This window comes from Saccostrea cucullata, unplaced genomic scaffold (assembly GCF_032062105.1).
Source record: "Saccostrea cucullata isolate Sc308-1 unplaced genomic scaffold, CSIRO_AGI_Scuc_v1 ctg8010, whole genome shotgun sequence".
NCBI classification, from domain to species: Eukaryota; Metazoa; Mollusca; class Bivalvia; order Ostreida; family Ostreidae; genus Saccostrea; species Saccostrea cuccullata.
The window spans coordinates 1-21,937 of NW_026927361.1; the positions used below are offsets into that span (position 1 = coordinate 1).

Here is a 21,937-nt window from a genome sequence, read left to right on the forward strand (position 1 = left end):
GAGTGTACATTTAGAATTTTTTTTCCGAAATACCCGGGAAAACATACGAGAATGGCTACACCTCAAGTCGTAAAGTGATATAATAATTAAACTTGAAAAAAATTGAAAGGAAGAAAATAAAATAAATTTCCAGCAAATTAGGTTAAGAAATATAAATTATAGCAAGTTTGCTAATAAGGTTATCTACTTACAAAACGTAAATATTGAATAGACATAGAGTAATACCTTGAATTCTTTAATAAACCCCTCGTTTTCTTCTTTTTGTTTAATGATATTGGCGAGATCCTTAACACTAATATCCTTAGCCATTGACAGGTTATTATAGTAAACGGCTTCTTCCGGTTTCTCTTCATAGGGTTCCTCTTCGGGATCCTCAATAGGGACAGATAAAAAAGCCCTGTTGGTGTATCCTTTGTAGGAATAACAAAAATATCGCATTAAGTTATAGGTCTTTTAAAATTCTGTTCAGATTAAAAAAATAGTATGAATCAGTCTTTTATTTTCATACAAAATTTAAAGTTTAAACAAGTCACAAAATCACAAAAATTACTATTCCCGATTTTCGATATTGTTAGAATATTATTTTGTCGGCGGAGTAAAATCAATATTATATTTTTTTTCAAATGACAATGTTTTTTACAATATCTAAAAACAATTTTCTATTTAGATTTCTTCATTATATTGTAGATTTTTATGAAATTGACAGAGAAATGTGTTTACACAGTCAGACAAAAGTGTATATATAATGGTAAATAATTCCCTTACCCGCTGTGTTTCTATCGGAGGGCATATGGATTTCAAAGGTGGATGGATCGTCACTATTTGTGTGTCTTCTTGATCTTAGTTTCAATGAAAAAACAAATAACTTAATTAGAAAAAATTGACTTTGCACAGCATCAATGACGAGTACTGGTTGAAAAAAATCTTACAGTTGGATAAAGGTTTCATTATAAAAAATATACATTATACGAATATTATCCAAATTAGTCTTTTGAATTCTGTATTTTATAATAAGTAGCAAGTTTGAATGTAGTGGTAATATATTTTTTTTTCAGATTTGCTCAAACGTTGTGTAGACATGTATCTACAATATATTTTGCGAAGTTATTGTTAAACTATGTTAAAACCCATGATGATCGTAATTTAATATCTTTGTGAATGAACAAAACTACTTTTTTTCCTTTAGCAATCTTTAGCAATCATGAATGAAAAAAATATGATATTGAATATTTATACTTGCACACAATAATGACGATTATCACAACTATGAAAAGGAGAAAAGCGCCACCACCTCCAGCACCAAGAAAATATATCGGGGGGACCTCATTTGTTTCTGTTCTTTCATAAATTTCTGAAGTCTGCAATTCTAGAAGATATAAATAATATTATAAGTTATTCAGATTTTAATCAATAGGTTTATAAATACTGAAGCCATATATACATGCATGTATATATATTAAAATACAACAGTAAATTTACGAGCATATGAATGACAGAGTTTTTTTTTCTTCTATCATCTATAAAAAATACTAGAAAAATTAATTATTTATGAAAATTAGTTCAGAAAACCGAGATTTCATTGTACTATTAATGAAACTTTTTAGTTTCTGTCGTATAAAATCTAAAATAAAAATAAAAGTATTGAAATCCATTTTTCGATAAAGATTTTATTCCTCACAGTTGATGCTAACAAATTGTTAAGCTGATCTGTCTGCGCATTTTTTCTCTCGTTTTCTCGTTTTTTATTAAAAGGAATATGATCTGTCTTCAGGGTATGCTTACTCCTTCATAGCACCTGATCAAACAGTTTGAGGTTGGTAGGTTGTAAAAAATTGATATTTTCAAGCAATTTTATTTTTTACAGAATAAATACTGCTGAAAAAATATATCCATATTCGAGGGCTAAATGATTCTTTGAGTATTTTGGACAGTTATTAATATTTAAGCATTTTAATAATTTATAATTTCATGTAATTAATTTTCAATCAGTGCAATTTGTGTATTTGTCATCTGTGGAATCTCCAGAACACGCACCAATACACGATCAATTGTTGGCAAAACATGTCAAATTATTAGAATGCTCGCTACATCTTATTTTGCAGGATTTAACATAAAATTATGAACAACATTCTTAAGATATAAATTTATCAAGAGAAAAAGATTCCGTAGGTAGAATATTAAAAGTTTTTCGAGAAAGGTTTGAGTTCTTAATTATAGATATGGAAGGACCATATAAATCTATTGCCAAAGATTGTGCCCATATATGACATTTTACATGTAGTTTTTATCAATGAGATGATGATTATGAACAATTAATTTTGAAAATTCCATTTTTACAACAAATTAATAAACCAAACAATTTCATCTGAAAATTGATAATTGTAATATCTTTTGTAAAAGCACTGCGTTCATTCCATGTAGAAATGACCTGTTTATATACTACATGTACATGTACATGTGTATATTTTACCTGTACATTTATCCCCTTTCCATCCATCTGCGCAAGTGCAGTTCCCATTTATACGTGCACAGCTCTTCGAAAGGCAACCAATTCCACAATTTTTGTTACACTCCGTGCCAAACTTTCCTTCGACACAACCATCATCACAATAGCCTGAAACACTGTCACAGCCGTTTAAACAATAAGGGCTACAACTTTTATTGCAAGTCTCCTTGAAGTATCCCATTTCACATCCATTAGTACAAGCTCCTGTAATATTATTGCACATCTGTCCTTTGCAGTTGATGTTGCACTTCTCAGAACAATTCTGCCCAAAGTGTGAACCATTACATTCTATAAAAAAAGATTTATATTTGATTTTGAATTATGAAAAAATGTTTTGAAAGTACACATAATATATACTTTTAAGGTAAAACCTAAGTGGGAAAAGTCTTTGTTACAAGATTTTCAAACTTTTCAAAATGATAAATTAGCATTCCCTTATCAATCAATTAAAATTTCAAGGCATCTTTCCTCATTATTAAATGTAGTTCAGCCTGTGAAGCTTTGAATGGTATACACAAACTGCATCTTCACATTGTCAGTCATTTTTAGGGGTTCTTCTCATGAATAGAATATAAAAAATCAAAAAAATACTTCTTTTAACATCGTGTATAGACTTAATAAATGAACAAAACTAAGCAATATTTCTCAAGAATAAATTCTTTTTTGTTCAATTGACATAAAAGATAAATCCACATATAGGGAAATGAACTAATTTTTTGCGTGAATATTTCACCCTTAATTCGTACATATTTTCAGAAGTCTTTGCCATAATATTTTTAGTCTTAAATATGACGAAGAACATACCAAAATTATAACGAAAAGATATTAAAAGTTTTCGCCAAAAACTAACGAGAGATAGGTTATTTTCCAAATTGAATGCAACTTTTCCTTACTTTTTTGAAATTTCACGAGATTTAGTTATTAAATGACTGTTTAGGGTAACATGTTATTACAGATTTACAGTGTGAATATTTATCAAAAATTATACTTTCTATTAAAAAAAAAGCATGTTTAATGAAAAAAAAAATGAAATCAAATAAATATGATTATAGAAAAAAACAATGCATATCATTTCATGATAGACATCACACATTTAACATATAATCTTTACCACGTTTTCGACTCAGACATATTTCACCAAGATATTATACTTTTTGTTTGCAACAGAAGATTTCTTAGGATTTTTGCGTTCCTTCAAAATAACTGCATCCTTTCACATTATCTCAATAAGTTGTGTGAATTCAGTACATGAGACAGTGTTGGATTTGTCCACTTACTGTCAAAATCTAGTAAATTAAAGGTGCTTAAGGGATTCCCTGATTCAAGAAATATATTACTCAAAAAGTCATTTACAAGTAGCTTAATAACCAAAGCTATGTAAGTTAAGTAAAGGTATTAAAAGTATTTTTGCATGATTTAAATTTAATTCCATGCATTTCAATATGCTTATTTTCTACAATTTTACTGAAACTTTACTTTAATGTACGGGATAAAGTAACATTAAATTAATAAAGACGTAATAATGGACCTTATAGAGGTTACCTATTCACTAGATATGATGTCATCTGACGTAGCTTGGTTCTTAAAAACAGGCAATTGTGAAATCTAAAAGCAGACGTCGAGTCATTTTCTCTGTTCATAACTTAACCGTTGACATCGTGAATATGTCGTCGATTTTAATCTAATAACATTTTATCAATACTACTGTTATACACAAAATGAACTTAAAAATATATTATTACTTTATCAATGGCATAAGATCTGTAAGCACTTACTGTTACAAAAGTCTCCTGTCCAGTTCGATTTACATCCATGTTGACATTCTCCAGTAAGGAAATCACAAATGTTATATTCACAAAATGGACTGCAGGTCTGATTACAATATGGACCATAATAGCCATTGTTGCATGCAGTACACTCACCAGAAACTTGATCACAACTCTGGGAATTGCATTGCGAACTACACAGATGCTCACATTTCGGTCCATAATAACGTTCTTTGCATCCATTTGTGCAATATCCAGAGAACGAAGTACATGTTGTATTTCGACAATTATCACTACATGAAACAGCTTCAAAAAAGTAAATTTTATTTAAAGGTTTTAATTTAGGAATGATATATGGTGTTAAGTAGTTTCAAGAATCACATTTATTAAAAGAATAAATTCCATTTGATTCACTTACGACATGAACCATTAATGATACTGCAAGTAGAACACTGACAATTTTTGCAAAGCTCTCCAAATTTGCCTATGCCGCAACCTGCAGATAATATATAATTGTGTATATTCAACAAAATGTTTCATTAAAAAAATTGAACCCACACTAAAACCGTCTTTCACACAAGTACGCAGGGGTAGTAAGGAAGCATACAGAATATTCTACCTTGATAAAACAGTTATTCATTTGAAGTCATAGTAGGCGGGATGAAGTCAACTTTAGAACACACGTTTTCGTAATATTGGTATTTAGAGATGTAATTTAAACCTAGAAAATGAATAGAAACGTGTAAACATTAAGGAAAATAAAATGTTTTAATTTTGTTCTGCTGTATCCGTCATTTTGATTAAAATCTACCACCGATGACCTCTCATGTGTTCATCAAGTAATTTGGGAATGGATCTTTTCGTGTAAGGAGAATTTGGCTGAAATGGTGTGTAAAAAGATACGAAAAATAGAGTTTAAAAGCAAATATCGTAAATATTTCGTGAAATTCATCTGGAGTTCAGTTATTTAAATAGGTATGCTAATTCATTTTCATCGTTTATATTCTCGTTCGAAGACAGTCAGCTATTTATGTATCCCGGTCGGCCTTTCCTCTGTCATTCGTGACAAAAAATGCAACAGAACAACAATAAGCTGCATATTTCAAAACATAAGATTTGCACAGATGGAAAAATTGTCTTCTAAAATACTTGAAAAGTGCTGCTAAAATCCCGAGTTAAGCATGGTTTTACGAAAAAATTCGTTTCATATGTATAAAATTCAAAACATCGGGTGAGGTTTCGTGCGAATGTGTGGAATATTTATTAACTAACAGGACAGTGGGATTCTAGCAGCACTTTATAGGCATAATATATGTTTTTCGACTATATTATTTACTCAAAGTAAAATTTTATTAAACTTCGGGATATTGCTGTTCTTTCAGCTTTTTATTAAGGAATATTACGCTATTAACAGAAGTCACGTGATGCCCTGGATGGTGATGCACGCCTTTGCGTTAGACTCTCTTGTATCTTTATGCAAAAGTTTATAATAGTTTACAGTTATCAGCGGATTTGTTACATTATTCAACTTAATTTTCTTTAAAAAGTATATATTTCCCTAGAAATGATTTATATGCTTCCTTAATTCATGCCTGTGAACACCCACACACACCCAATCACCCTTACATACACTCTCACACTCACCCTCTCTCTCTCCCTCACCCCCCCCCCCTCACACACCCTCACTTAAATCGCTGCAATATCACGCTAAAAGGATTTTTTACCATAAAGGAAGTTATGATATTGCAAAAAATCAATCTTTTTGAGATACAGCTGTATTATCCAAAAAAAGAAAGTCTTAGACAAACAAAAATAGCTAGCGAGACAAATACAGAAGGACGGAAAGACAAAACATAATATTCAATTCAAAACAGTAACAATTACCATAAACTTCTATTTCACATATTTCTAATATAGCCCCTTCTATTGGATTATCTTCTGGAGCGTCATAAGAGGTTCCCACAATGATGTATCTCGCTGCGTGTCTACAAGGAATATCAATCACAGACTGAGGTACATCCGGTTCTTCAGTTTCGTCCTTGTAACAGCGTACTCTTTGTGATGTTGAAGTTACATTTACTGACGAGTTTGATACATCTAGGTAGAATTGACGAAACCGGCGAGGAGGCCAGCCTGCTAAAATCATATTACATAAAAGGACCCATTAATATATGTAACTGCAGATGGGCAACAAAATTAAATTATTATGATAAATGAACCTCAAAAACATGACTACATTTAGCCGAGTACACAAAATACAGCCAGCTAACTTTTTTGGACTTTACAGTCATGTGTTGTCTGTTTATGGAATCAATGACTTTCAAAAGTTCAGCGCTGATGTCAAAGCTAGCTACCAGAGGAAAAGATGTGCATTCAATTGCCATATAGGTATTCTCTCTTATTTGAATGGTATACAAGAATTACATTTATTATGTAACTTCTATGATTATTTTTCAGCAAAATTCGCTAAAAATGAATGTAAAAGTAGATCTTTGAAACCTTTTAGTCATTATTTTAGATAATAACAATTAAAACTGGTCGATAATTTGTCTTTTTTTCAGTTTGAGATAAGGAAGTGGTCTGTATTATTTTAGCATAAAGGGGAACTGTTATGCTAGCTTGATACTATTGTACAGTTTACATATTTCCCGTATAAAATAGATCACGTCCCCTTTGTATAGCCATAAATGTAATTGTGGTGGGTAGTAATAAATTGATGCTTGGAATCGCCTGTATTGAATCAAGTATGGTCACCTTATTTGAAAGTCACGAGACGTATGCATATAATGTGTACTACATAGAAGTCATACACGAATTTCAATATCGCAAAGGCATATTCAAATTCAATACAAAATGTTATAGTCTATTAAATATACTTTGTACTTTCTGAAAAATACTGCTGCTTTAAATAAAATTTGCATTTTATAAGGATAAATTTCATGTTTTGAAGCTCCAGTTGAAATATGCATGACCTTTACAATAAAACATTTGGAGACAACGAACAGTATTCTAGATCAAAATCACTTTAAAACAATACAACGTACAAAAAATATCAACTGAGATATTTTAACTCCGTATACATGAAGGTATATTGCTGCATAAGTAAGGGAAGTTGACAATTGAAAAGTAAAGTCATCACGTTTATCATAGAGCTTGGTTGTTAAATTACCATGAATCATATAATACAGAAAAATATTTTTCTGTATTTATATTTCCATCAAGAACTCATTTTTTTTTTCCGATACCGAGATATGTAATACATGTACAAACAAAAATATCATTCAAAGTCAGTTTTGCGTTTTCATGGCTGGCAAATACAACAGCACAATCAGGCAGGTATTCACCCACTTTTTTCCCACTCTCACATGTTTGTCATTTCTGATAATGACCTTACAGTTGTCACTAAAATGATTTTATTCCAGTGTGCATCGACAATCTTCCACTGCACAAGGTCACACGATATTATTTGTTGACTGCATGATTTTTCATCTGCTTCTTCCATTTCTACTCAATTGTAATTGTTTCCCTTTTCGACCCCTCTTTGTTTACGTTGGCTTTTCTCGAAATGTTCAGATGACAGGAATATGACAAAATTCATGACGGAAAAGTATCATATAAGACCTATTTAAATGAATCTTGATTACCAATTGATTTGCAATAGGTGGAACATTGATCTTACGGAGAAAAAAATCTGTTTATATTTGTCGCCATTTTTTCACGAATACTTTTGTAGCAGTATTACAGTAAAACACAAAACTAAACTTTTGCAACTCTAAAATATTATATTTTGAGCTTACAATGAATAACAATTCGATAGATATGTTTCTCATACTTACTTTCGTCTCTGTAGTATATTTTGACAGACTTCAAGCTGAAGTAATCTTTAAGATCCACTTGAAGCCAAGCTTCCTGGAATTCATAGGCAGTGTGTGAACACAGCTTATAGTCTGTATGAGTTCTTATACCATCATTCGCGAGCGCTGCATTCCATGACTCATATACTGAGCTTAACGAAACTTTTGTTGTATTTCTTCTGCTTAAATTATCTGTATTTCATGCCGAAAAATAATAAGATTTTTTTTAATAACATGATTAATATACATGTTAATTTTAGCTTAACTATCCATCAAAAGGCAGATGACGTATCAGAGCATATGAAGAGATTATCCAAATACTTTAGTTAAGCTAAAGGTACAGTGACTGCCGAGCATGCTAGTTCTTATGTTTCGTGTTTAATAAAAAGGATATCTTTCAGACATTTTTTACCGTTTGTTTCATTTTCCTCACCACTTTATCCATTGACCCGTACCTTTATATAACTAGGGGATTTTATTTCGAATTTTTTTTTTTCCAAAAATAAAATAACAACTCGTCAATATATGTATAAATATATATATATATATATATATAGAGAGAGAGAGAGAGAGAGAGAGAGAGAGAGAGAGAGAGAGAGAGAGAGAGAGAGAGCGTTTGCCTTTTATAAATCCATAAAATCATTTATTTTGACTTGCACTTATTTGCACCGGTAATAAAACTTTTGATTCCTCCGACACTTGGTAATATTTTATCTATCTATGTAATACTTCATTCTCAAATGAAAAATGGTACGTAAATTATTTCAGAAATGAACCGCCTCGAAACAAAAAATAACCTTTTTACATGGTATAAATATAAGTTCAGTACTTTCATGAGCCAATACAAGTCTTAAAACGTACATTTAAAAACATATTAGTAATTGGATAAATCAACAATGGTTAGAAAAGGAAAGGGATTTTTAAAAAAAAAAAAGAATCTACGGTTCAAATTGATTTCCAAATAGAATGAAAACTATCAAAACACTAAATAAGTAAAAATAATGCATTAAGGACAGACGAGACGTTCCTCAAAATCTGTTTTATATATCTTTGTGATGTATGGAAAATATTTAAAATTTTAATCACATTCTGATTTCTAAACCAGTTTCTAAACGTCTATAAAAAATCCAAACATTTAAACATTTTAAATTTAAAAATTATTTTTCCTCCCAAAAGGATTATATAAGAAAAACTACCCCTGGTATCTTGCAGAAATGCCTGGTAAGGTACCTCAAATTTTTGTGAGTAAACATGTTTAAGTAGCAATACTTCAATGACAAAATCTTGGAAAATTTTATCTATTATTAAGGAACGTCTCGTCTGTCCTTAAGTATGAATAAGATATAATAGCATAAGTTCAATATTACATAGCTCTCAAATAATGGCCTTCATTTAGATTGACGGAAATGCAGAAAGAGCCCGTTAAATGAACTCCAGATCTCGATACCAATTACAAAAAAAAAACACCCTCAAAATATATTACAGATTGAAAGTCTCACCATAATATTAGTGACCATTTACGCTCACTGTTACTGTAACAGTAAAAAATCAAAAGTGATTACAGAAGAACTTATGATTTCTATACATACCATAACAGAAGATGGGCATGAATAAAAAACTTGAGATGACAGTCAAAAAGTATATGATCGCCATTTCAGATATAAGGAAATTAAACAGGACGTAAAAGGAAATATTTCTATTATGTAAAACACACACTTTAAGAGTGTACCGCCTTGTTAACGCTGGTACGCCGTCATGGTAGCTCAATCGAGAGCACTTGCCCCATGATCGGAATATTGAGGGTTCATCAATCCCATGACTTGCCTTATTCGATTATGATATAAGTACATAAAATTATTGCAACTGTTCCTTTAAAGTGACCTGTGGCGATTACAAGTCTAAATATAGAACCCTCCACTGATAAAAGCTCATTATATGAGGGAAGAATTATCGAATTTTATGATAAACGACCTATTTAACACTCGAGTCGGTGATAACAACATATATCTGTTTCTCTCCTCTCAATTTGTCTGTAAGTCACGTGCACTCTTTATTACCGTAACCACCTTTGTGTTTACTAGATATTGATGTTAAATTTTGGGCTTCAGAACAATGACCATTTCAGTTAATGAAGACTGTAGCGGTTTTTACATAGGCACTATATATTTCAATAACATGATTTTGAAATAATTCTGGCAAACTAGCTAGTAAATGATAACAAAATACCAGTCCATTTCTTTCTTATTCAATTTATTAATTCCAAAGAAAATGTAGCTTTATATTTGCATATCCATTGCTCTCTCCCACTATGACCATGTAGTCTTCGATTGCGTTTATAGGCCTATAGATGCAATTGCTTCTGCTATGAGAGCAATTGCTCTATCAAATTCCTGCAGAACAATCTCCACTACAGTTACACAACGTGTTTAGAAGTATATATATGAAACTTTTCGTAAAAGAAATAAATATAAGTTTTTCATCATATTCTTTGAGAAAAAAGAAATTCAGAATAATAAAAATTGCTGATTTATTTCTTTAAAAATTTAAATTTGGTCAATGTATTTAATTGTATAATAAAACTTTTTAAAAATTGTAGAAAACTGCCATATTTTTATTTTTTGTATCATGCATATTTGTTCAAAGAACGATAACTCTTCACACTTGGGTAATAACATTCAGAAAACTAGTTATAACTAGTATATCGACTTCAAGAATAATTTCAGCTATTAAAAATAAATAGAAGAACTAAAAAAAAAATAGAAAAGCATTCTGGAGTAATAATCATTATACGAGGGCCGTTCAAAAATTACGCGGACTGTGCTATTATTTACTCATATAGACGTCATATAGTTATGTAATTTAACAGAAATATGTATCTTAAAGATTTTAATAAATTTTGGGCAAAATTTTTCTATTTTAGAAAAATTCAACTAAAATTATTTGTATGTTGATATCGCTGATGGAGAGGTACGGAGCACGACAAAAATTTGAAGCAAAAGCATGCGGAATCCAAAATTGAACTCATTAATTTTTCTATAATTCGCGATATTTTTCGACAATTTTCTCAAATGTATCTTTGAATTGTTCTATTATTATGTAGTTAGATTTCTGACATGATATTTGGTGTACTAACAGAAATATAGTGCTTTTTCTCTGATGCGATTCCCGTGAAAACGACTGTGAAAAATTACGTCTCCTGAATTGACGGCGCACCACACTTTTGTTAAATTATGTGTAATTCTCGAGATATAGCCAACATAGATCCAAAATATGCATAATAAAACATGTACGTAGTACACTTGAGTATTCGTGACATTCGTCCACAAATAGCTTATTGAAATTTTAGACCGTTAGACCTCTGTAAAAAGGTTATACGGGAGGACGGGCAGAAGATTACCGACGAAAACTTTATCCGGACTGTAACGTAATTGAGAGTGACCAATGCCACGCTATATCTCATAAATACCTGCAGTTTTTGGTTTTAAAACAAAAAAAAGAATATTCTTTAGTTGTTTAATAGATTTTAAGTTTGAAAAGAAATGGTGTTTGGATGTTGAGTAGATAAGGTAACTCAAACTGTACAGGTACTCTTTGAAAAATGTTGAGAAAATGATGCTCCATCACATATTTTTTTAGAATGCCTGAGACGTCGAAGATTTTGCTGCTCCGTGACTTAATGATATGTCAAAAAAAAACATTCAAAATTGATACCAATTAACAACATTTTGATATGAAATTTTGAAGACCATATAAGTAAAGATTCTTTTATATTGTGAGTGACAATTTGCCCGATTATGTCGTCAAATATTTTTTCTGTGCAACAAGTCCGTGTTATTGTTGAACGACCCTCGTAAAAGCATTATCATTTTTCATCATAGTGTTAAATCGTTGATTTTTGTTAGAGGGGTTTCAATAACGTTGATCGATGACGTCACAACTGCATCAAAACAAAAATTAAGAGAATTTGTTGACGGCGCTGCTTGTATCCAGATAACTGTGTTTGAGAGGGAAATAATTTATAATTCTTTGTGATTTATTAGATAAAAGTATCATTGATCAGGTGTACTGATTTTAAAGCCTTATGTTTTTCATTACTGAAGACAAGAAGCCGCGTCCTTATGTAAGTCAGAATTTCCTCTGATATTTTCGAATAAATCAAAGAATGCAAATATAAGTAATAAACGACGATTATTCAGTGAACATGGCATTATGAATAGCAATAGCTCTGCTGGCATATTTTCCATGATGCGCTAGCGCGCATCATGCAATATGCCAGCAGAGCAATTGCTATTCATAACGCCATGTTCACTGAATAACATTACTGTATTTCTTAAATATATTCCTCTTATGTAAGAAACCTTTTTTATGTCTATATATTGTATAATAAATCTGACTTCTGACGAACAAGCATAGCATGACAAGGAAAAAAACATACCATACATGTATCAATAAATTGAAATGTTATGCAGAAACAATTCCAGTATGTGACAGACTTAGAACCATTTGAGGGAGTAATTTAATATTTTCAATACCAGTGGTCAAACAGTTGCAATACATTACCACTTATGTTTTCTTCAGTGGATGGTGGTTTACTTCCTTCTTAAATGATTCTCAATATTACATGTATAGAACACTTATCAAGGAAGAAGGGGAAATATTGAATTTCTTTACCTGTAAAATTGAATATTGTATTTGACATACTTTACGTATACAGGGAAATATAAAAAATGGGCAAATTCATATTGTGATACCTTAAAAATTTGTTCTTATACAAATCTATACAAAAAGTCTAACATTTCTAATGTTTTGCTGAGTGGACATAAAAAAATCGATGTTGGACCGGTATGTGAGATGTTGAAACGCTCGATGAGATGTTGGATCGCTTACGTCACAGAATGGGCGGAGCTTAATCTCATTTTCATTCCTTGGTGTCCAACAGTGTTGCACAATACAAAAAACATATTTGTCAAAAAAAAATTGAAACGAAAGGTATAACAAAACATTTATTGACTGGAGTCTCGGGCAAAATGCGTTTGTCGACCCTCGAACTAAAATGTCTGTCTTCGGCTAAACGGCCTCAGGCAGACAATTTGGATTCTTGGGTCCCTCAAAACGCATGTTGCCCTCAAACTCAGTCAATAAATGTATAGCATATAGTATAATTTCGAGTTTGAAATGGCGAAAATAAAACGGGGCAAAATAACCCTGCACACACTTGTCAACACATCTAAAGCATATATTGAAGGAAAGACATTTAAAAATTTGTTATACAGTAATTTAAACTTATCTAGCTTTTATTTTCTGGTTTGTTAATTCGTAATGTTCTGCAATAATTACACATATTTTGCTGCAGTAAATACATATATTTTATTTTTTTTAAATTGTGTCTCTGTAAACAGAGAAATAACAGATATTTAAGTATTTTTTTTTCAACACAAAAAGAACCGAAAATGTATTTATTTTTTTTTTTATTTAAATGAACCTTTTAAACATATAGGAATTTTTGTGAATAAATTTCAAGATGAACTGTCTATATTTTTTTTTCATTTTTCAAATAATAATAATGAGCACACAGCTGGTGGGACCATCGCCAGGGAAAAGCATATGTAAACATTACAGACAGGAGCTGGTTTTCTCATCATTTGAATTGCTTAAGGTCTTTCAACCCTCACAATTTTTATGGTACAAAGTACAAATACTGCATTTATTTACATTTAATGTAGTTCAAAATTTTACCAATTATTGCAAAAAGGTATAGGTTGCCATATTATTTAAGATGGGAGTCATATATGAACAGAGATAAATGTCAACATAAAAAATCATAAATGTTTGGTAAACAGTTTTATAAAAATCATGTAAAAACTGGTTGAAATTGCATAAATCTGATGCTGAAACTTCCAAAATGCTTGCTTTTTATAAGTCACTTTTGAATTTTAAATATCAGGGAAACTCTTTTACATTAGAAGTACAACAAAGAATGAAGATGCCTTGGAATGAGTTATTGTCCTTGTCGTTATTTTTAAAGATTGAATAATTGATTAAGTAAAGAAAATATATATCTTTAAAATTCTTTTTCTTAACAATATTTATCTTCTTACCTATTGAAAAACATTCTTCTAAAAGATATAGGTCTATTAGGTATAGATTTAAATTAATAACAGTTTTTGCATAAGCTTATGATATCATACGAGGATGGAAATGCCTTAAAGTGTGTTTTGTCTGAAATCTTCATTTTTCATCAGAAAAAAGTTCCCGGGTCTTCATCTCAACAAGCATAGCGCATCAACTACTCATGAACCAGCCACTAATGCTAGGACGTTCACTTCCTGAACGGGCTACATTTTTACAGCTATTAAGGACCGGGTTCGATTCGCGCTCTTCAAACAAAAGGCGCAATAATAGGAGTACTAATACCTGTACCAAGGGCCCGGAGAAAGTAAAGTCATGTGTCTTTCAAATAAAGACTAAAATCATCCGAGGTCCCCTATCACAGTACAGCTTGACCCGAAAGTACACCCCCTTTACTTCTCAATTGTCATGGGTACAAAACATAAATCTGTAGCTCTTTCTTGGTAGATGGTGACATCTCTATATACCCATTATACTGTTGTAGGGTAGAACTTTATATAATTAGATAAAACCTCACAAGAGTTCTGCTTTTATTTATTTCTTTTATATACTTACAAAATACATTCCATAAAATATGTAAAAAAAATGTTCTTGGTCAATGTGTTACTAAGGTGGACTAATCTGTTAATTTGAAGGAAAAAAACAATATGGAAAAATGGAAAATGATAAGTTTCATAGATTACTTTTAATTCTTTAAGATGATTCTAGTTTATGATTGTGTATTGCATTCATTTTTACCTTATAAACAAGAAAACAACGAGATTACTTCTTGGTTTCGAAACTGCACAATATGCCAAATCAATAGTTACTAATTATTTAGATATGCACATACATGTGTTATTATCAATATTTGTAGTACAGATGTACAATAAAGTTTAGAAAAGCATAGTTGTTTATGTTCAAAGATGTAGTTGATCATAGATTGACATATCTTGGATAGCTTCAGAGATCGACAGGTATTCATTTTTCTGCATTGCACCACACTTATCATCAACTTCAGAAATTCCATCGTATGTCTTACTCTCAAAACCCCTATTTATTTCATTTACATAAACATCTACAGTGTTCTTTGAAGTGTTCTTTTCGCTCAATATATTTGGTGGCAGGTTCTTCTGGTTATCCTCTCTTCTAAATACAACAGTTTTTTTTGTTATCTACAAAAGAACAATCCAAAAATAATACGTAGAATTATGAAAACAATAATGTTAAAAGATATACATGAATTCAAGAGAATGAAGCGATTGCAAAGTAACTGATTGACAGGCATATGGCTGTAACTAACGGATAGAGAGGAATTTCGTTGAGATCATATGTTGTTAAGGAATACGATATAACTTGATGTGAGGCAGTTTACGCTTTATAAAACGCGAAAGCGAGGCGGATTAAAAAAAACGTAAGCTGCCCCAAAATATGTTATATCGTACAACATAAGTTGAAATTAGCTTCATTCCGTAACTGAAAAAATACCTGTCGTTCATTTTTTTTTCATATTTTGTATGTCTCTTATTAAGTATGTCCCACATACCTTAAAACAGATATATCAATAGGTTTCTAGACTTACTTTTGTGATATTGAGTATTGAGTGACAAATACGAAGCCCTGCAGTGTCTAAGTGAAGTTATGATTCTCCGTGTTTCTGGGCTCATTACTCGGTCGATAATTGATTTTTTTTAGCATAGATAAAAAATGTGTCAGCGAAGATGTGTCATTTAAAATATTTCAGAGTATGAATATGGTTAAAAATTCGAAGAAAAAACAAGATTTTTCTGTCACACCGCATCTGGAGACGGAAAGTTATGTACTTTTCTTAGACAACTTAAACAACAAAAAAAAAATATTTGCAAAAAATCCCATCATTCAATATTTGAAAATTTACGTCGAAATGCAAGTTCGTCGTGTTATTGATAAACTGTACAAATATCGATTGGTAAAGCTGAGCTCAATATTGTACAGGGTACAATTAAACAAGACATAAGCATGAGAAAAGTGTCATATTTACATTTTTCGTACGGAAAAACCAAACTATGACGTCACACATTTGCAAATAAGCGAAATAAGACACAACTACAAAATATATCCGTCAATAACCATGGAAAAATATTTTTGTGTTCTGTAATTCACAAAATACCCCACCATGTACTGATTATCACCCGTTTTTATGATATTATACGACCCGTGTTTTACTGTGTATAATCTTACAGTACTATGAGATCAACTATGACGTCAACGACTCGCTGGACGCGCAGTGTAGGGAAATAGAAGAGTGAATCAACCTATTCCGTAATCTGATAATATTTGCAAGAAAGTGTGAATGTTTTTAAATATTTTATAAAAGATGTTGAAATCAAACAAACAGTCTTTCTTTTTTATAAATACTGTAGTTTCAATCTGTTTTGTACATATTTTATAAGAGATTATGACGTAATTAAACTCATGTGACCATACATCCTCACAACGAGTGAAAAAATTCTCGAAAGAGGTATTAAACAACAAACAAACATACTATTAATATTATATGCAGTGCATTGTCCCTATGAATAAAACATTTAATTTATGGTTTTGTGAATAAATGAACATAAAAAGGATATAATTTTGACTTTACCGTTTTCCTTTGAATGTATTTTTTGCTTTTTGTAAGCAAGTCTTTTTCTCCTGGAAAGAAGGGGAGATAAATAACAATTCGATTTAAAAACAAAATCACTAAAAATGATTTTAAAGTAAGAAACGTTACTGTGAAGGGAATGTAATGGTGTACAATTTACGGAATATAATGTGAAACTGATTCGTATAAAATCTGACATACATGTAGTGTGCTGAGGCAGATATGTAAAGTTAGCTTTTAGTTAAGGAAAGGATTGCACGGGTCCCTGAAAAGGTTCTGCCCAATGAATTTTTCTCATTTCTACATATAATGTTCCTAATGTCAATAATACCATTATATCAAAGTATCAAGCATGGTCATCAGGCTTATAAGGAAGTTATGGTTGCCATGGTAACCACCATTTTTTAATCTTTTGATATTTATGAGGTGAATGTTTTATAATGCCAAACACGCAACAAAAATAAAGCAAATTTAATATTGTCCTGCAGATATTTAATAATATGCTTTATATTTATTGAAAATAAAAATTGTTTCGGAAACTATTGATAAATGTAGTAATGCCATTGTTTTTTGGGGAAGAATTAATTGTAAATTTGCAGTAATATTTTCACCTGAATAGCAGTTATTAACGTCTAGACAAAAAATTATCCAATGAATTTACCCGAAACTAATATGTGCTGTACTAGTCATTACAAGTGACTTATGGTTAAAATATGAAGTAAGGTTATCAGATTAATTTTGAAGCTACACGCATTTTCGTACCCCCCCCCCCTCCTAGAATATTAAAAGACTTCACAGATTTTCATATGATGGTTTGTCGTTGGACCTTAAATATGCATAATCTGTTTAAAGACAATAAAGGCCATATGTATAGATAAATAATACTCTGTGTCTGAAAATCTGGCAGCTGATGCTCATTTTATATGTGAAGCACAATGATTTACTTATCACCGACAGTGGTCACGAAAATAACTTGTATTTTTTTTTTCAAACTCAGTTTTTCATCTCCTAAACATTCATTTTGTTACTATATCAGAATATATAAATAATATAATATAAACCAGTGCACAGTCCTCAAAGGCCTTATTCTTCATGCTTTGAACACTCAGCGATGTTTCTTCTTAGTGACCTGGAATCGGGGGGGGGGGGGGTGTCAGACATTTGAACACACTGAATGAAAAGAGGTTATTTTATAAATCTTGTAACTGCATTATATTTTTTTTAAAATAAATATATTCATCCATAAATAATCTTATTGGCCAAATTATAATAATTCTAAATATTCACATTCATTTACAAATAGATTTAACTTTTCCTTCCGATTCTTTTGAAGTAATTAGATGTCTACACTTTATTTTCTCCTGCAAATGCATGAGCGCTATCTCCATTGTGACGTCATAATGACACAATTGACGTCAAAACTATAGATTTATTTTGATTCAAAAATAATCATTGATTGAAATAACTTTCCGTCGCTTTATGATATATGCTGGAGTGAGACATCTCTGCTCATGTCCATGTGATTAAAAAAAAAATCATTTTTCAAATGTATTCCCATAAGCATGATGCGTTCACATGTTTCTTTTATTTATTTATATACATATATCTTCCCTGGTATTCTTTCAGAAGAAGTGTGTTGTGTTTCGATACAACGCATAAAACATTTTACAACAATCGTTTACAATATATGTGCGACGATGATTGAATGTTTACACGGTCGATGTCACTGCTGAAAATGCTAAAGATCTTATAGGAGAAAACAAAATCCTCTGCGATATTTTTAAAAGATATGTCTTCGAGGCATTTATAAGTGGTCTTCGTCGTAACACGTTTATCAAAATCGCCTTCGTTCATCAATATTTATACATGTATCTAGTAAATCACGCCGTCTGAATCTCTTATTGGGAATTATCTATACATAGATGTAGATCCTATGATAAACAACAATCTTAAATAAAATTCTAATTTTAAAATGAAGATATAAACCTCAAAATATAAATCAAATTTATTTTTAATGAAATAGGTTTCAATGTTCAGAGTCCCAGTCCCAGTCCCAGTGCATTGTAACAATCTTTAATATCTTATACTTTCTCTACTTTAGAAAAATAAAGCCCTTTTGTCATGAGCACAAACATATGACGCTCCTTATTCCGGAAATAGTTACAGCAAACATTCTTTTTTATTCACCAAATGACGTGATAACGTGACGCCGTGCAATCGCGTCCTTAAGCGCTATATCTACATGATTAGAAGAAGTGAATTAGAGTAGTTTTTAGCAATTAGCTACTTGCAAGTAACTACGACAAATAGGCAAAGTAAGCTACTTGTTACATCTACTGGCTACTACATGTACTTTCGACCAATCTTAGAAGTCAGTTACAGATGTACTGGTAGTGTTTTACTCACATGCCGAAGCAAGTTACAAATAGCTTTATTCACATCTTATGCCAGTTACTACATGTAGTAGCTAACTTTACCCACTCGTCCTATATCGCAAATCACTATTAGCCAGTTACTAGAAACCAAATAGTAGTAGATACAGTTACTTTTTTACTAGTAGCTAACTTTATCCACTCTTCTTATATAGCAAATTACTACTAGCCAGTTAGTAGAAGCCAAATAGTGGAAGCTACAGTTACTATTTTACTAGTAGCTAATAACTTTACCCAACTGTCATATTCAGTAACTACTACTCAGTGACTATTAGCTACATATTCAATTCAATATATCTTGTAAAAAAAATTCTAAATGCGACTTTTGCTAATTCGGACACAATTTAAAAAAAATTCTTATTTAAATGACAACCATTTCAATTAACTTGTAAAGCTATTTACACATGTACTTACACGACAAGTAACCAGGAAAAAAACAACTTACATGTAGTATGTTATTTAAATTGCCGTAAAAAAAAACTCTGACATTTAAAGAGATAACTCTTTACTTATACGATTTTTTTATCCCCTTCAAATAAATTCAAGCATTACCTGTTATATATTACAATAGCGAAGACAATACCAAAAACAAGAATAACAACAGAAGATCCAACACCTGCTCCAAGACCGACTGAAGTAGGATCCAATGCGCCACTGCTCTTTAGATCTGAAATATACATAATAGGCATTCAATGTTTTGTTACTAGATCTGACATTAAGTATACAAATGAGAGAGATGAATTTTTTTTTAATAATTTATTCTGACAAGTGAAATATTTATATAATATATTTATTTACAAACATTTGATTGCAGTCATTGAGAACTATTTCTTACCTGTGCATGTATCCCCTTTCCATCCATTTGCGCAACTACAGTTTCCATTAATCCGTGCACACCTCTTGGAAAGACATCCTGATCCACAATTTTCGTGACAATGTGTGCCAAACTTTCCGTCAACGCAGCCATTATCACAATACCCTGTTACTCTGTTGCATCCATTATAACAACCGGGGTTACAATGTTCATTGCAAGTCTCCTTGAAGAATCCCGTTTCACACCCATTGGTGCATGCTCTTGTGACATTATTGCACAACTGTCCTTTGCAGTTGATACTGCACTTCTCAGAACAATTACGGCCAAAGTGTGAATCATTGCATTCTGTGGTTATCAATATTCATGTATGTTTTTCATGTATAATACTTAGGTTGGTTAATATTACACTTATTTAATATAAAAAGAAAATATCGAAAAACAATTATAAACAGACATTGTGCAGGCACGTAGCATCGTTTTTGAAAGTGGGGGGGCCAACCTGAGAAAATTTTTTTTTACTTACCTGAAAAAGTTGACAAGCAAAAAAAAAATAAAAAAAAATAAACGAAATATTAAAAGTTGCCCCAATTCGAAAATCCTATTTCGGGGGGGGGGGGGGGGGGTGGCTAACTTTTCTCATGACCAACTATCTTTCAATTCAAACTTTTTGGGGTACATTTTCTTTATAACACTACACTGTGCTGAAATGTGGGGGGGGCAACCTTCCTTTCAGTAAACATTTTCTATAGTAAAGGTAATGTCGGGAGAAAAAGTGGGGGGCAGGCCCCCCCCCCCCCCCCCCCCCCCCCCCCCCTGATACTACGTGCCTGTTGTGGCAAGAAATAAACTGACATTAAAAAGGGGTTTCACAAATATCATTACTATATCTGCAGTTTTTAAAAATATCGCTTCAATGTTTTCATACAACAATTTGAAAGTGAACATCTTATTACAGTACGATTTATCTGAAACCTACACAAACTTACTGTTACAAAAGTCTCCTGTCCAGTTTGATTTACATTTATTATAACAATCTCCAGTATGGAAATCGCAAGTATTAATTTTACAAAGTGGACTGCACGTCTGATTACAAAATGGACCTTAGAAGCCATTTATACATCCAGTGCAAGCACCAGAAAATCGATTAAATTAAAATTAAAATTGAAATTAATTAAGACGTAATAATAGACCTAACAGAGGTAACTTATTCACTAGATATGATGTCATATGACGTAGCTCGGTTCTTCGTTAAAAACAGAGCATTGTGAAATCAAAAACCAGTCGTCGAATCATTTTCTCAGTTCATGATTTAATCGTTGACATCGTGAATATGTCATCGATTTAACTGTGGGTCTATGAGAAAACCAGGCAGGGGACCATACATAAAGTGTCACTCACATTAATGAAAATTTCCAAAAAGACTCCAACAATATAGCATATAATCACAAGAAAAAAAATTTCTGAAAATTTTCAATATTGGGGCCCACCAAGGGGGTACTCCATAAGCCACCAACTTTATCATCATTTTGTATTTACAATTTTGTAAAAACTGCTATTTTCATTCACCATTCTCTTCTTTTCATTAAACTATTGAGTGATCAAAAGTAAGAACAAAAGAAAATATATATTATTTATTTCATTTTGCACAATTTTTTTTGTCTTAAAAATCAATGCTATATTTAAACACAGGGGGAATAACTCTTGATATAAAAGAGACTGAAAATGTGGGAAAAGGGTCGATATTGGAAATATTTTTAACTGGGTTTGGACGCTTAGATTTTAAATTATTTTGTTTTAAGATAAAGATTGTGAACTTAATAATAATTTCCTACAG

The 21,937-nt window shown here is 31.3% G+C and overlaps 1 protein-coding gene across 1 annotated transcript; it reads right to left on the bottom strand.

Annotated features, from left to right (window-relative positions):
* Positions 1-225: 225 nt before the first annotated feature.
* LOC134274208 (multiple epidermal growth factor-like domains protein 10) lies at positions 226-20,256 on the bottom strand (the record flags this gene model as incomplete). Its single annotated transcript, XM_062756459.1, has 10 exons — positions 20,187-20,256; positions 19,873-19,956; positions 8,109-8,318; positions 6,157-6,405; positions 4,691-4,768; positions 4,282-4,578; positions 2,471-2,794; positions 1,237-1,366; positions 766-839; positions 226-410 (listed from the first exon to the last, which is right to left on the bottom strand). Coding segments are annotated over exons 1-10 (1,701 nt in total), but the record flags the coding sequence as incomplete, so codon positions are not given.
* Between the last annotated feature and the right edge of the window lie 1,681 nt (positions 20,257-21,937).